Source organism: Anolis carolinensis, unplaced genomic scaffold (assembly GCF_035594765.1).
Source record: "Anolis carolinensis isolate JA03-04 unplaced genomic scaffold, rAnoCar3.1.pri scaffold_10, whole genome shotgun sequence".
Classification (NCBI taxonomy): domain Eukaryota; kingdom Metazoa; phylum Chordata; class Lepidosauria; order Squamata; family Dactyloidae; genus Anolis; species Anolis carolinensis.
The window spans coordinates 22,153,137-22,169,597 of NW_026943821.1; the positions used below are offsets into that span (position 1 = coordinate 22,153,137).

Here is a 16,461-nt window from a genome sequence, read left to right on the forward strand (position 1 = left end):
GAGCAAAGAAGTCCAGTCTTGGTTAGAAGGAAAAGCCGGCTTTTATCTCCTCCTCCTTCCATCCTTCCCGAGCTGAACATCAACATCCCTTCTCCATTAGCAGTTTTGCCAATGATGACTGTTCGTCCTTCTTTTCGGTTCAATTAAAGTTGTAGCCTATTAATCTATACTTGGGATTGTTAAAACCAGGCAACCCTTTCTTCTGAAGTTCAAAAAATCCCAATAAGTGCCTTTCCTTTTTCCTTATCTCCATTGCTTTTAGGGTCGTAACACTTTCATATCCAGCAATGTCCCATTTTACGAGAAAAGTCCCAATTCATCCTATAGATCCTTGTCGGGAATAGGAACCTATTCAGGGAACCGTATCTGCACTACATCATATATAATTCATTTTTTTGTATACAGCACAAAAACATAATATTTTACAACAAATTGATAGAAAAAGCAGTTCAATACATGGTAACGTTATGTAGTAATTATGAATTTAATAATAATACAGTACAGTCTCACTTATCCAACATAAACGGGCCGGCAGAAAGTTGGATAAGCGAATATGTTGGATAATAAGGAGGGATTAAGGAAAAGCCCATTAAACATCAAATTAGGTTATGATTTTACAAATTAAGCACCAAAACATAATGTCATACAACAAATGTGTCAGAAAAGGTAGTTCAATACGCAGTAATGCTATGTAGTAATTACTATATTTATGAATTTAGCACCAAAATATCACAATATATTGAAACCATTGACTACAAAAATGCTTTGGATAATCCAGAACGTTGGATAAGCGAGTGTTGGATAAGTGAGACTCTACTGTATTTAGAAGAAATCTTCATTGACATGAAGCTTTTCTGTACGAAACTTGTACATTGGAAAATTGCACAGAAAACATGCAGAAAATTGTATTTCTATGCAGGAATTTTCTACAGAAAAATGTCATTTTTTTGTGCACAGAAAAATACAATTTTCTGTGCTAAACAAGCAAAAATGTTTCTACATTGTATAATGAATGCAGTTTGACACGTATTTTCAATGCCATGGCTCAATGCTATAATATTTTGGGAGTTGTATGTCAAGAATTCAGTGACTGCACGTGGCTTAAGTTGCATTGACCGACCGTCTGCACAGGGTTCCATACTTTGCACTTTAACAACACAACCGTTCAATGCTAAGGCTTCCCCGTCTGTGCAGAGTTCCATACATCGTAATTTAACAACACAACCATTCAATGCTAAGGCTTCCCCGTCTGCGCAGGGTTCCATACTTCGCATTTTAACCACACAACCGTTCAATGCTAAGGCTTCTCCGTCTGCGCAGGGTTCCATACTTCGCACTTTAACAACACAACCGTTCAATGCTAAGGCTTCCCCGTCTGCGCAGGGTTCCATACTTCGCACTTTAACAACACAACCGTTCAATGCTAAGGCTTCCCCGTCTGCGCAGGGTTCCATACTTCGCACTTTAACAACACAACCGTTCATTGCTAAGGCTTCCCCGTCTGCGCAGGGTTCCATACTTCGCACTTTAACAACACAACCGTTCAATGCTAAGGCTTCCCCGTCTGCGCAGGGTTCCATACTTCGCACTTTAACAACACAACCGTTCAATGCTAAGGCTTCCCGTAGCTTTGTGATTTTTAGTATAATATTTTAAGGGCAACTTCAGTGGCCTCGCTTTTGAAAATTGAGGTGTGCATCGGATCCGATGGCGCATGAGACTCGGGTCAATACGGAAATATGAAACGGCAACGAAAGCAGGGCTCCAAAGAGAGAAAGGCACTCCCCTCCCAGGAGTGACCTCTGAGGAAGCCGGTAAACAAGGAAACCGAGTCCCTCGGGGCACATTATTCCCCGTCTCTTTCGGAACGGCCCTGTAATTATGGATCGTGTTGGAGGGGATCCATATTCCCATCGCGCACATTGATGCTGAGGCCGAGTCGGAGAGCATTGAAAGCAACAGAATAATTAGGCAGGAAGCCAGAAAGGAGAGAAGTGGGCTGGAAACAGTCCCTGTGAAAGACATGGCAGCCAGTTCTGAACTGCATTATATGTTCAGTGTAGACCAGGCATGGGCAAACTTCGACCCTCCAGGTGTTTTGGACTTCAACTCCCACAATTCCTAACAGCCTCAGGCCCCTTTGTTTTGGTGTTTGTAGTTCCACAGGTTATTAGTTCCACAGAAATCCTGGTGTTTGTAGTGCCGCAGGTTACAGTATATACTCGAGTATAAGCCAACCCGAATATAAGCCAAGGCACCTAATTTTACCAGAAAAAACTGGGAAAATTTAGTGACTTGAGTATAAGTCGAGAATGGGAAAATGCAGCAGCTACTGGTCAATTTCAAAAATTAAAATTGAAATAGATACCAATAAAATTGCATTATTGAGGCATCAGTAGAGTCTCACTTATCCAATATAAATGGGCTGGCAGAATGTTGGATAAAAACATATATCTTGGATAATCAGGAGGGATTAAGAAAAAGCCTATCAGTCAGTATAAGGTGGATATGAAGCCTAAATGAATTCATTAATAACAACAACAACAACAACAACAACAACAACAACAACAATAATACATCACACAGTCCCAGACACTTGGGAAGTGTTCGACTTGTGATTTTGTGATATGAAATCCAGCATATCTATCTTGTTTGCTGTGTCATAATAAAATAATAATAAAAATAATAATAATAAATGAATTCAATGTTTAGGCATCTCCAAAATATTTCATAATGCTTGAAGCTAGAAGTATTTTGGAATACTTTCACATACCTAAGTTTCCTTAGGTAAACAGCACATAATAATAATAATAATAATAATAATAATAATAATAATAATAATAATAATACAGTAGAGTCTCACTTATCCAAGACTCGCTTATCCAAGGTTCTGGATTATCCAATGCATTTTATAGTCAATGTTTTCAATATATCGTGATATTTTGGTGCTAAATTCATAAATACAGTAGAGTCTCACTTATCCAACATAAACAGGCTGGCAGAACGTTGGATAAGCAAATACGTTGGATAATAAGGAGGGATTAAGGAAAAGCCTATTAAAAATCAAATTAGGTTATGATTTTACAAATTAAGCATCAAAACATCGTGTTATACAACAAATTTGACAGAAAAAGTAGTTCAATACGCAGTAATGTTATGTTGTAATTACTGTATTTACGAATTTAGCACCAAAATATCACGATGTATTGAAAACATTGACTACAAAAATGCACTGGATAATCCAGAATGTTGGATAAGCGAGTGTTGGATAAATGAGACTCTACTGTACCAACAATAAAATTGCATTAATTGAGGCATCAGTAGGGAATTTTTCTGAATATTTACATAAAACTGTAATTTAAGATAAGTCTGCCCAACTCTGATTACCCATATATACTCGAGTATAAGCCAACCCGAATATAAGCCGATCAGGACCCTCACTCAAGTATAAACCGAGGGGAGCTTTATCAGCCCTAAAAAAAGGACTGAAAAACTCGGCTTATACTCGAGTATATATGGTATTTGCTGGAGAGCTGCCGCATGTCTCCAAACTACAAATCCCAAAACTTTGCAGTAGACGGAGCTAGATTGAAATGCTATGCCCATGCCGTGCAAAAGAGAAATGTATAATATACAAATAACCGCCTTGACCTCTGGAGGAGTTCCTCTTCGGCCCCAAATCAGTGAGTCTCTGAGCATGGGCGAAGAACCGGTCAATCAGGACGGTCCAGTTAAGAATTTCCACCTTTCGTTAGTTTCATCAGATGACCCAAGGCGTTTTTGCAATGACGAAAGAGCACTATTCAAAATCCGAATCCAATACTTTGTCATGGACTCTTGGATCGCTCGTTTAAAGTTCGGATTAAAATCCGGAGCGGATTCGCCACTCCACTGACACAGTGTAACACAGTGGCTTGAGTCCTGGATTGGAGTTCTGGAAGACCTGGGTTCGAATTCAGCCAGGTATGCTTGGCCCTATACTGCAGAATTAATGCAGTTTGACTCCACTTGATGCCATGGGATGATGGGACTGCCTGGATGATTCAGAGCAGTCAAGGCAGAGGACCAGTCATATCTGCGGCATAAAAGGCCTTGCTTGGGATAAGATAAGGGTGAGAATCCTTTATCTGGAACTCCAAAATACTCCAAAATTGTCCAGAAGAGAGAGTGATGCCTTTACTTTCTGATGGTTCGATGGACACAAATGTGGTTTCATGCACAAAATTATTACAACACTGTAAATAAAATTGCCTTCTGGCTATATAATAAGTGGTATATTTATCATAAATTAATTCCGTGTTTTGGCTTGGGTCCCATCTCCAAAATATCTCATTAAGTATTACTACTACTATTAAAGGTAAAGGTAAAGATTTCCCCTGACGTTAAGTCTAGTTGTGCCCGACTCTAGGGGTTGGTGTTCATCTCCATTTCTAAGCTGAAGAGCCGGTGTTGTCCGTAGACACCTCCAAGGCTGTGTGGCCGGCATGACTGCATGGAGCACCGTTACCTTCCCGCTGGAGCGGTACCTATTGATCTACTCACATTTGCATGCTTTCGAACTGCTAGGTTGGTAGAAGCTGGGGCTAACGGCAGGAACTCACCCCGCTCCCCGGATTCGAACCGCCAATCTTTCGGTCAGCAAGTTCAGCAGCGGGGGCTCCATGATAGCAGACACGATAGCCATGTTTAAATGTTTGAACCTGTTTTTTAAGAGACTAAGAGTGTATCCATGTTGTATTTCCCTCTAAAAATCAAAGCAACGGGGAAGGAAAGTGCGTCTAGAATTGCACTGCTATTCCCAGCGTGTCATTATCTTCTATAGATAACCCTTCCACTTTCTCTTTGCGACGTGGAGGTGGCTTCTGGGTTCAAATTGTTCCAGATGGAAAGGTATTTATGGTCAAAGAGAGCCGTCAATCATCAGCATCTCCATTCCATTTCTCCTCTATCATTAGCTTTTTCTTTGCCGGAGGGAGTTTTCCCTCTCGAAAGGTATGTTCACCTTTACCTTTAGTCCAAAACAGTGACACCTTTACTTTCGGAGGGTTGCAGGTCACCAAACTTTGATCCTGGTACTGAATGGTTTAAAAAGTATTGAAATACAATCAGAATAAGGTGGATATGAAGCCTAATGAATTAATAATAATAATAATAATGAAAATACATCACACAGTCCTAGACACTTGGGAAGTGTTCGACTTGTGATTTTGTGATATGAAATCCAGCATATCTATCTTGTTTGCTGTGTCATAATAACATATTAATAATAATAATAATAATAATAATAATAATAATAATAATAATAATAATAATAATAATCTTTTGGGTGCCGTGCCAAAAGATCTCAGCCGGAATTTGGAAACAATAGACATTGACAAAATTATGATCTGCCAACTGCAAAAGGCCACCCTACTGGGATCTGCGCGCATCATCTGAAAATACATCACACAGTCCTAGACACTTGGGAAGTGTTCGACTTGTGATTTTGTGATACGAAATCTTATTTGCTGTGTCATACTAATAATAATAATAATAATAATAATAATAATAATAATAATAATAATAATAATTGAATTCAGTGTTTAGGCATCTCCGAAATATTTCATGATGCTTGAGGCTAGAAGTATTTTGGAAAACTTTCACATACCTAAGTTTACTTTAAGAGATAAAATAGCATATACATTGATGTAGCCTAGAATCGTATTGGCCTTTTTCGCTGCAGCATCACACTGTCGACTCGAGTTCATTTTGTAGTTCTAAAGAAAGTAGGGCTATTACTTCCATGGACCCTAGACTCCTATTGACGCAGCCTAGAATCGTATTGGCCTTTTTCGCCGCAGCATCACACTGTCGGCTCGAGTTCAGCTTGTGGTTCTACTAAGACTCCTGAATCCCTTTCAAGGTCACCCAGGCCAGAGAAAGAGCACCAAATGTATAATTAAAAGTCCCTCTCAGGTTGCATATGGAGGCCCCAGATAAGCTCAGGAAACTACTAGGTGAAGCAACACTTTCCGTCGTCTTCGGAGGTTGCGAAACGGGGTTGAAAGTTGAAAAGAATCAAAGGGATGGAGAGCCCATATCCAAAGTTCATACAACTGGGTTTCCCTAGAATCATAGAGCTGGAAGAGGCCCTAAAGGTCATCTAGTCCAACCCCATTCTCCTGGATAGGAATCGCATTGGGCTTTTTAGCTGCTGCAAGATGCTTTTGACTCATGCAAAGTTGGACGAAATCTCAAGAATCCTCTAGTCCCTTCTGCCAGGCTGGTAAAGCGGTGCCAAACATGCATTCCTTCGACAGTGCGGATCATGCAACTCCAGACCGGAAGGGTGACCCACTTGCTTCTCGATCCTGATAGGACACAAACGGGAGGTGGCTTGGGTGGATCCCGTCCGGAATTCGTAGTTCACAAATCCCTATTCATTAGGTGCTCATGAATTCACAATCGGCTGTTTTGTCGGCCGTAAATGGGCCACACGGATGACTCACGAATCCAACGCTTGGCCGTGGACTCTGTGTTTACGTAAGTTGTTTTGTTTTTTTGCACCACGAGAGCCGCTTTGATTTCTCTCCTAAATTGTCAAATCTAGGCCCAAGGGAAGAATCACCTCCCCTTCATCGAGAGTGATCTACACTATGGAATTAATGCGGTTTTACCCCACTTTGACTGCCACGGCTCAGTGCTGTGGGATCCTGGGAGTTGCACTCCCACTAAAGACCTTGTAAAACTACATCTCCCAGGATCCCATATCATTGAGCCAGGGCAGTGTAATGGGGTCAGGCCGCATTGATTCTACTTCGATGGACTCTAGATTCCTATTGATTCAAGCTAGAATCGTATTGGCCTATTTCGCTGCAGCATCACACTGTCGACTCGGGTCCAGCTTGTGGTTCTCCTAAGCATTGAGCCATGGCAGTGTTAATGGGGTCAGGCTGCATCGATTCTACTTCCATGGATTCTTGATTCCTATTGATTCAACCTAGAATCGTATTGGCCTTTTTCGCTGCAGCATCACACTGTCGACTCAAGTTCAGCTTGTGATTCTACTAAGCATTGAGCCATGGCAGTGTTAATGGGGTCAGGCCGCATTGATTCTACTTCCATGGACTCTAGATACCTATTGATTCAACCTAGAATCGTATTGGCCTTTTTCGCTGCAGCATCACACTGTCGACTCAAGTTCAGTTTGTGGTTCTGCTAAGACGGATGATCCTTGCGTCTCACCTTATGGCCCTGATACCCAAAACCATGTTTTATGTAATTTAACTGATTGATTTAATGGTTTATTGCTTTTAGCTATCTCTTGGGGAAATAGGGCGGTATATAAATAAAGTATTATTATTATTATTATTATTATTATTATTATTATTATTGACACAACGACGTTGTATGACACAGCAAACAAGATAGATATGCTGGATTTCGTTTCACAAAACCACAATTCGAACACTTCCCAAGTGTCTAGGACTGTGTGATGTATTTTCGGATGATGCGTGCAGATCCCAGCAGGGTGGCCTTTTGCAGCTGGCAGATCGTAATTTTGTCAATGTTTATTGTTTCCAAATGCCAGCTGAGATCTTTTGGCACGGCACCCAGTGTGCCCATCACCACCGGGACCACCTGCACTGGTTTCTGCCAGAGTCTTTGAAGTTCAGTCTTGAGGTCCTGATAGCGGTTGAGTTTTTCCTGTTGTTTTTCGTCAATGCGACTGTCACCTGGGATGGCAACATCAATGATCCAAACCTTTTTCTTTTCCACAACTGTGATGTCTGGTGTGTTGTGTTCCAGAACTTTGTCAGTCTGGATTCGGAAGTCCCACAGTATCTTTGCGTGTTCATTTTCCACAACCTTTGCTGGTTTATTATTATTATTATTATTATTATTATTATTATTATTATTATTATTATTATCTTGTCTACCAATTGCACAGAGGCAAAGGGGTGCCTCTCTATATTGTAGAATGAATGCAGTTCGGTAATGCTTTAACAGGCATGGCTCAATGATGTGGAATCGTGGGAGTTGTAGTTTTACAAGGTCTATAGTGGTGGTTCTCAACCTTCCTAATGCCGCAAGACCTTTTGGCACAAATACCCGATGCACCCAAATTTGGATACTGGTGAGGTTGGCGGTGGGGATGATTTCCTCATTTGGGAGTTGTAGTTGCTGGGATTTATAGTTCAACTACAATCAAAGAGCATTTGGAACCCCACCAACGATTGAATTGGGTCAAACTTCCCACACAGAACCTCCACGACCAACAGGAAATACTGGAAGGGTTTGGTGGGCATTGACCTTGAGTTTGGAAGTTGTAGTTCACCTACATCCAGGGAGCAATGAGGGATCTGGACCAAACTTGGCACAAATACTCAATATGCCCAAATGTGAACACTGGTGGAGTTTGGGGAAAATAGACCTTGACATTTGGGAGTTGTAGTTGTTGGGATTTATAGTTCACCTACATCCAGAGAGCACTGTAGACTCAAACAATGATGGATCTAGACCAAACTTGGCACAAATACGCAATGTGCCCAAATGTGAACACTGGTGGAGTTTGGGGAAAATAGACCTTGATGTTTGGGAGTTGTAGTTGCTGGGATTTATAGTTCACCTACAATCAGAGAGCCCCGTGAACCCCACCAACCATTGAATTGGGTCAAACTTTTCACATGACCAACAGGAAATACTGGAAGGGTTTGGTGGGCATTGATCTTGAGTTTGGAAGTTGTAGTTCATCTACATCCGGGGAGCACTGTGGACTCAAGCAATGAGGGATCTGGACCAAACTTGGCATGAATACACAATAGGCCCAAATGTGAACACGGGTGGAGTTTGGGGAAAATAGACCTTGACATTTGGGAGTTGTCGTTGCTGGGATTTATAGTTCACCTACAATCAGAGAGCCCCGTGAATCCCACCAACCATTGAATTGGGTCAAACTTTTCACATGACCAACAGGAAATACTGGAAGGGTTTGGTGGGCATTGATCTTGAGTTGGGAAGTTGTAGTTCGCCTACATCCAGGGAGCACAGAACCCCCTTGACCAACAGAAATTACTGGTCCCAACCCCCATGTTGAGAAACACTGGTCCGTAGCCTTCTCTGCCAAAGAGGGCTGGTGCCTCACCAAAACTACAACTCCGGGGATCCCAAAAAGGGGGAAAGACTGCACTTAAAAGCGGTGTCAAACTGCACCTTGATGCACCCAAAGCTGGGATTTGGATGCCACCTTGGACTTGGAAAGCCAACTCTCCCTTCGACGTCCTTGGCCGTCGGCCACTTGGCGAGACCTCATGCCGGGCCGGAAGGGGATGCTCCGGCTGACTTCTCCTTCATCTCCGAGCCCTGAGAGCATTTGCCCTTTTTATATAACATGTGCTGCCTTTTTATGGCCCTGCTAACAAGTCGGGGAGCCGGTGGCGCACAATGCGCCGATTGTGGTGGCCCCTTTAATGGGTCCCCCGCCACCGCAGAGCCCTCTCCGGACGGGGATTTGAAGTGGGCGCTCCCAATTTGGGCCTGGGTACTTCCTTCATAAAAATAGGGGCGATTTGTCGGTCTCCCTATTAAACCAAGCGCACCGATGGAAGAGAGAGAGAGCATGCCTTCTGGGCCGACAGCGGTTAAGCCAGCAAACCATTAAGAAGGAGAAGAGAGCCAAGGCTCCCACGACCAGGAGTTACCGTATATACTCGAGTATAAGCCGACCCGAATATAAGCCGAAGCACCTAATTTTACCACCAAAAAACTGGGAAAACATTGACTCCAGTATAAGCCAAGAGTGGTAAATTTCAGAAATAAAAACGGATAAATAAAATTATATTAATTGAGGCATCAGTAGGTTAAATGTTTTTGAATATTTACATCAAGCTCAAATTTAAGATAAGACTGTCCAATTCTGATTCTCATCTTCTTCAATGTAAATGTGCTTATGTATCCTTTTAATAATAATAGAGTAAAATAATACAGTAGAGTCTCACTTACCCAAGCTAAACAGGCCGGCAGAAGCTTGGTTAAGTGAATATCTTGGATAATAAGGAGGGATTAAGGAAAAGCCTATTAAACATCAAATAAGGTTATGATTTTACAAATTAAGCACCAAAACATCATGTGATACAACAAATTTGACAGAAAAACTAGTTCGATACGCAGTAATGTTATGTTTTAATTACTATATTTACTAATTTAGCACCAAAATATCACAATATATTGAAAACATTGACTACAAAAATGGTTTGGATAATCCAGAAGCTTGGATAAGTGAGACTCTACTGTACATGTAATAATAATAATAATAATAATAATAATAATATTAAATACAGGAAAATAATACATGTAATAATAAATAGAGTAAAATAATAAATGCAATAATAATAATAATAAGATCAGAGTGAAATAATAAATGTATTAATAATAATAATAATAATAATAATAATAATAGAGTAAAATAAATGTAATAATAGCAACAATAATAGAGAAAAATAATAAATGTAATAATACCAATAATAATAGAGAAAAATAATAAATGTACCATATATTCTCGAGTATAAGCTGACCCAAATATAAGCCAAACAGGACCCTCACCCAAGTATAAGCCGAGGGGGGCTTTTTCAGTCTTAAAAAAAGTACTTTACATTAGTTGCTTTGCAAAAACTTTGGGCTGAAAAGAACTCTTGATTCCCAAACTACAACTATGACCAATACGCCTCCATTGTTTGTTTGGAAACCCCTGGAAATAAGGAGAGACGGAACTGAAATCATATATTGTGAACGTTTGCTGCTGTTGTTGTGCACTTTCATGTCATTTCCAACTTATGGTGACTCTATCTATTGTGGGTTTTTCTGGGGCTGAGAGTATGTGACTCAGTGGGTTTCCGTGGCTGAGCAACGATTTGAATCCTCATCTTTATGATTCTGTGGCTTCTTAGGATCTAGTGGGTAACCTACATGGAGCACATTTTTGGACTCAATGGGCAATGGAGTCCTTTCCAACCCAATATTTACATTATTCTGATGCCCATTGAATTACACAGCTCAACCAAAATAAAATCTTGGTGTCTTGGCTTCTTAGGATCTAGTGTGTAACCTACATGAAGCACACTTTTGGACTCAATGGCCAGTGAAGTCAATGTGTTGTCGAAGGCTTTCATGGCTGGAATTACAGGATTGTTGTGTGTTTTCCAGGCTGTATGGCCATGTTCCAGAAGTATTCTCTCCTGACGTTTCACTCACATCTATGGCAGGCTTCCTCAGAGGTTGTGAGTGGTTGTGAGATCTCACAACCTCTGAGGATGCCTGCCATAGATGTGGGTGAAACGTCAGGAGAAAATACTTCTGAAACATGGCCATACAGCCCGGAAAACACACAACAACCCCGCCAATGGAGTTCTTTCCAACCCAATATTTACATTATTCCAATGCCCATTGAACTACACAGCTCAACCAAAACAAAATCTTGGTGTCTTGGTTTTTAGGTCTGTTCCCGTTTCTGGGAGACACCGATTCAGAAAATTCAACTGAATGGACTACATCAGCTCTAGTTTCTTGGATATGGTTATCATGGTTGACTATGTGCAAGCAGATGGAAAGTGGGAGATGTCATGTGTTCTGTATCTCAAAAACTAGAGCTGATGGGCAAAAACCGGTGCCATGCTTGGAATCAGCAGATCCCAGAAATAGAATTATTTATTACTCTTATTTACAGTATTTATATTTCTGTGTAAATATGTGTATATATGCAAAAAGGTGTCATAAGGAAGAGGGAACAGGTTAGTTTTCGGCTGCCCTGGAAATTAGGATTCGGAGCAATGGGTTCAAATTACAGGAAAAGAAATTCTACCTGAACATTAGGAAGAACTTCCTGACTGTAGGAGCTGTTCAACAGTGGAACTCTCTGCCTCAGAGTGTGATGTAAGCTCCTTCCTTGGAAACTTTTAAACAGAGGATCGATGGCTATCTGTCACGAATACTTCGATTGTGTTTTTCCTGCATGGCAGGGGGTTGGACTAGATGGCCCATGTGGTCTCTTCCAACTCTGTCATTCTATGATTCTAACATTGGAGACACCAAAATGTGTGTTGGTCAGTGTTATTAGATCCCACATGAAGCCTAGGGTTGAACATGATTTACGAGCCCCTTTCTGACTCCATATTATGTGATTCCCATGACCCTTGAATTATACTATGTAACAATATTTTAAAACTTTTCTGATCCTGGTTAGAAAGTGTTATTTCCTGTTTAATTGTGCAGTCCTTACTTTGAAAGTAGCTCTTAGACTCCGGAAACTTTGTTTTTTGTGGCCGCCATAAACTATGTTGAATTGGTTGAGACTCAATGAGATCTTCATTGAAAAGCTAGAGTAAAATGTGCTGTATGGTGTCCCACAAAAGCAAAGTTTTTGCAGTTTAATAAACTTTTTCCATGTTTTTAGGATAGAACCAATTAGGAAATGACATTCATAACCCAGGAACAAAAATCATAGTGTCGTAAGAGAATTTATCAAAAGGGTTCTGGCTTAGGAGATGAATCAGGCAAAAAAAAAAAAACCCAGTCCCATGAAAGTACAAAAAGCAAAGTTTATTTTCATCATAGCTATGAGAAGGCCAAACAGCCCGTACACACCCACAAATGGCCGCCACAAAGTGTGTCGCAGTTAACAAAGAATATATATCTTGGCTTATCTAAACTTGACCAATTGCTGATGGTCTTCCCCACCTTCCATACCTATTTTGGCACAAGTGATGTCAGTAACCTAACTTGTTTGCTTGTTTATTCTGGAGAAAAGCACCAGCCCACAAGAAGGGAGGGGCACGGACCCTTTGTCACAAGTACCACTTTGATTAATTCACTTTGTCTATATAAAAGGCTAATATGGTCTAATCAGTGTGAGATAGTGTTATCTTCCACCTGGTGCAAGAAATGTTATCCTTGGTAGCAAGCTGACCTTCTCGGTGGTTCGGTGTCATTGCATCTCCTTACTCAATACTGCGTTCTTGTCTTTTCCTTCCAGTGCCCATGCCCTCGAAAGCCAACGGGACCATCTCCGCCCTGGCCATGAACAAGGACAGCCTGATCGGAGGTGTGACGAACCCCAACGAAGTCTTCTGCTCCGTTCCGGGGCGCCTCTCCCTCCTCAGCTCCACCTCCAAGTACAAGGTGACCGTCGGCGAGGTCCAGCGGCGGCTTTCGCCTCCCGAATGTCTCAACGCCTCTCTGCTTGGCGGAGTCCTCCGGAGGTGAGACACCCAGGAGATGCATTTATATCATGACAGATCTGGATCCTTTGTTTACGTGTGGCATCAAGTAGGCTACGACTTGTGGTGACTCCCACTTGGGGGAGAAAGCGGGCGCAATCGTCTTCTTATCACCACATTTCGTGCCATTTCATGATTATTTATTCATCCCCATCAAACACGATGGACTCCACCCATTTCTAGACAAATCCTCTGCTTTCTGAACTATCACAAAGGGAAGTGCTGTATATACAGTACAGTCTCACTTATCCAAGCTAAACGGGATAAAAAAAATATCTTGGATAATAAGGAGGGATTAAGGAAAAGCCTATCAATCAGTATAAGGTGGATATGAAGCCTAAATGAATTCAATAATAATAATAATAATAATAATAATAATAATAATAATAATAATAATGATGATGAATTCAATGTTTAGGCATCTCCAAAATATTTCATGATGCTTGAGGCTAGAAGTATTTTGGAATACAGTAGAGTCTCACTTATCCAAGCCTTGCTTATCCAAGCTTCTGGATTATCCAAGCCATTTTTGTAGTCAATGTTTTCTATATATCGTGATATTTTGGTGCTAAATACATAAATACAGTAATTACAACATAACATTACTGCGTATTGAACTGCTTTTTCTGTCAAATTTGTTGTATAATATGATGCTTTGGTGCGTAATTTGTAAAATCATAACCTAATTTGATGTTTAATAGGCGTTTCCTTAATTCCTCTTTATTATCCAAGATAATCGCTTATCCAAGCTTCTGCCGGCCCATTTAGCTTGGATAAGTGAGACTCTACTGTACTTTCATATACCTAAGTTTCCTTTAAGAGAGAAAACAGCACATAATAATAATAATAATAATAATAATAATAATAATAATAATAATAATAATAATAATAATAGTACAGTAGAGTCTCACTTATCCAAGACTCACTTATTCAAGGTTCTGGATTATCCAATGCATTTTCGTAGTCAATGTTTTCAATATATCGTGATATTTTGGTGCTAAATTCGTAAATACAGTAGAGTCTCACTTAATCCAAGCTAAACAGGCTGGCAGAAGCTTGGATAAGCGAATATCTTGGATAATAAGGAGGGATTAAGGAAAAGCCTGTTAAACATCAAATTAGGTTATGATTTTACAAATTAAGCACCAAAACATCATGTTATACAACTAATTTGACAGAAAAAGCAGCTCAATACGCAGTAATGTTATGTTGTATTTACGAATTTAGCACCAAAATATCACGATATATTGAAAACATTGACTACAAAAATGGCTTGGATAACCCAGAAACTTGGATAAGCGAGGCTTGGATAAGTGAGACTCTACTGTATATGGGAAATTTTGCTATTGTGGAAGTCCTAAATCCCGTGGTTTTTCCGAGTTTTAGTATTAAACTGTGTAAAACCTTCAGTAACCCATTATGTCCAAATTGGGAAATCCCAGCTCTACAAAGAGGAAAAGTGTAGCTACAGAAAATTAGGGATATAACAAAATTGCGCATTTTCTAAAGAAAATAAGAAAAAGAAAACTAGCATTACAATTCTATGCAAGATTTTTTTTTAATGTCATGAGCGACTTGAGAAACTGCAAGTCACTTCTGGTGTGAGACAATTGTCCGTCCTCAAGGATGTTGTCCAGGGGACACCTGGATGTTTTGATCTTTTACCATCCTTGGTGGAGGCTTTTCTTATGTCCCCATATGGAGCTGTAGCTGACAGAAGGAGCTCACCTGCTCTCCCTGGATTTGAACCGCCGACCAGTCAGTCAATGGGAGCCCCTGGTGGTGCAGCAGATTAAACTGCCGAGCTGATGAACTTTCTGACCAAAAGATTGGTGGTTTGAATCTGGAGAGTGGGGTGAGCTCCCGCTGTTAGCCCCAGCTTTTGCGAAACTAGCAGTTCAAAAACATTCAAATGTGAGTAGATCAATAGGCACCGCTACAGCAGGAAGGTAACAGAGCTTCATGCAATAATGCCAGCCACATAACCTTGGAGGTGTCTACGGACAACGCCAGCTCTTCAGCTTAGAAATGGAGATGGAATTTTTGTAATGTAATTCCCTACATTTCTGGAAAATCAATAAAAATTATAGATTAAAAAAAAAAGAAAGAAGTGGAGATGAGCCATAGAGTCGGACACGACTAGACTCATCATCAGGGGAAAACCTTTTCCTTTACCTATCTGCAATGCTGAGAATTACATATTTCCTAATGGAATCGTGCCTTTCGTGAGAGGTCCAAAATTCAATCTTAGTTCAATCATTTTGGCTTCTAGGGAGAGTTTAATCTGGATTTGCTCAAGGACCCATTCATTTGTCAGTTTTGGGCATCCATAAGAAGTTCTCTGGCAATACATTTTAAACGAATTGATTTTCTTCCCGTCCACTTTCATATAGTCATACAAAGAAATTATCATGGATGATCACGACTTTGGTATCCACACCCTCATGGAAATACGAGAATTAATTGGGCCCCTCTCTAACAAACTGGGGCAGAGATATTGGAGGCTTTATAATGTTCCTACAGAACTCAGACTTGTGTTGGGATCCTTTATTCTTGTCTGAAGAAAGGGTTAGCTGATTTTGTTAGGATGTCAAAATATTGACCGATTAGGCCATTGCGTTTGTGTTTGTGGACACAAATAAATAAAGTTTTCTCCATTGTCCCCTTTTAGGGCCAAATCCAAAAACGGCGGAAGGTGTTTAAGGGAAAGACTGGAGAAGATCGGGCTAAATCTACCTGCCGGGAGACGTAAAGCGGCCAATGTTACCTTGCTGACGTCGCTGGTGGAAGGTGAGTGTTCTTTACTTTTAAAGTTTGGCTTTTGGTATTGCAAAAGATTGAGGTGCCTTAAATATCCTTACTTTAAATATCCTCACTTTCTGACTGGAAAAAAGAAGGCTGAATACATCTGAGTTGTTTTGAGTTTTCCGGGCTGTATGGCCATGTTCCAGAAGCATTCTCTCCTGACGTTTTGCCCACATCTATGGCAGGCATCCTCAGAGGTTGTGAGGTCTGTTGGAAACTAGGCAAGTGGGGTTTATATATCTGTGGAAGGTCCAGGGTGGGAGAAAGAACTCTTGTCTGTGTGAGCCAAGTGTGAATGTTGCAATTGGCCAGCTTGATTAGCACTGAATGGCCTTGAAGCTTCAAAGACTGGCTGCTTGAGAAACTGCAAGTCGCTTCTGGTGTGAGAGAATTGGCCGTCTGCAAG

The 16,461-nt window shown here is 40.7% G+C and overlaps 1 protein-coding gene across 2 annotated transcripts in view; it reads left to right on the forward strand.

The window, feature by feature from the left end:
• The window catches only part of tfap2e (transcription factor AP-2 epsilon), a 71,274-nt gene that overhangs the window by 44,653 nt on the left and 10,160 nt on the right, over window positions 1–16,461 (forward strand). For both annotated transcript variants that reach the window (XM_062962910.1, XM_062962912.1), the window contains exons 4-5: window positions 13,007–13,232; window positions 15,922–16,040. In XM_062962910.1, the coding sequence (XP_062818980.1) occupies window positions 13,007–13,232; window positions 15,922–16,040 (345 nt within the window). The remainder of the gene's footprint in view (window positions 1–13,006; window positions 13,233–15,921; window positions 16,041–16,461) is intronic.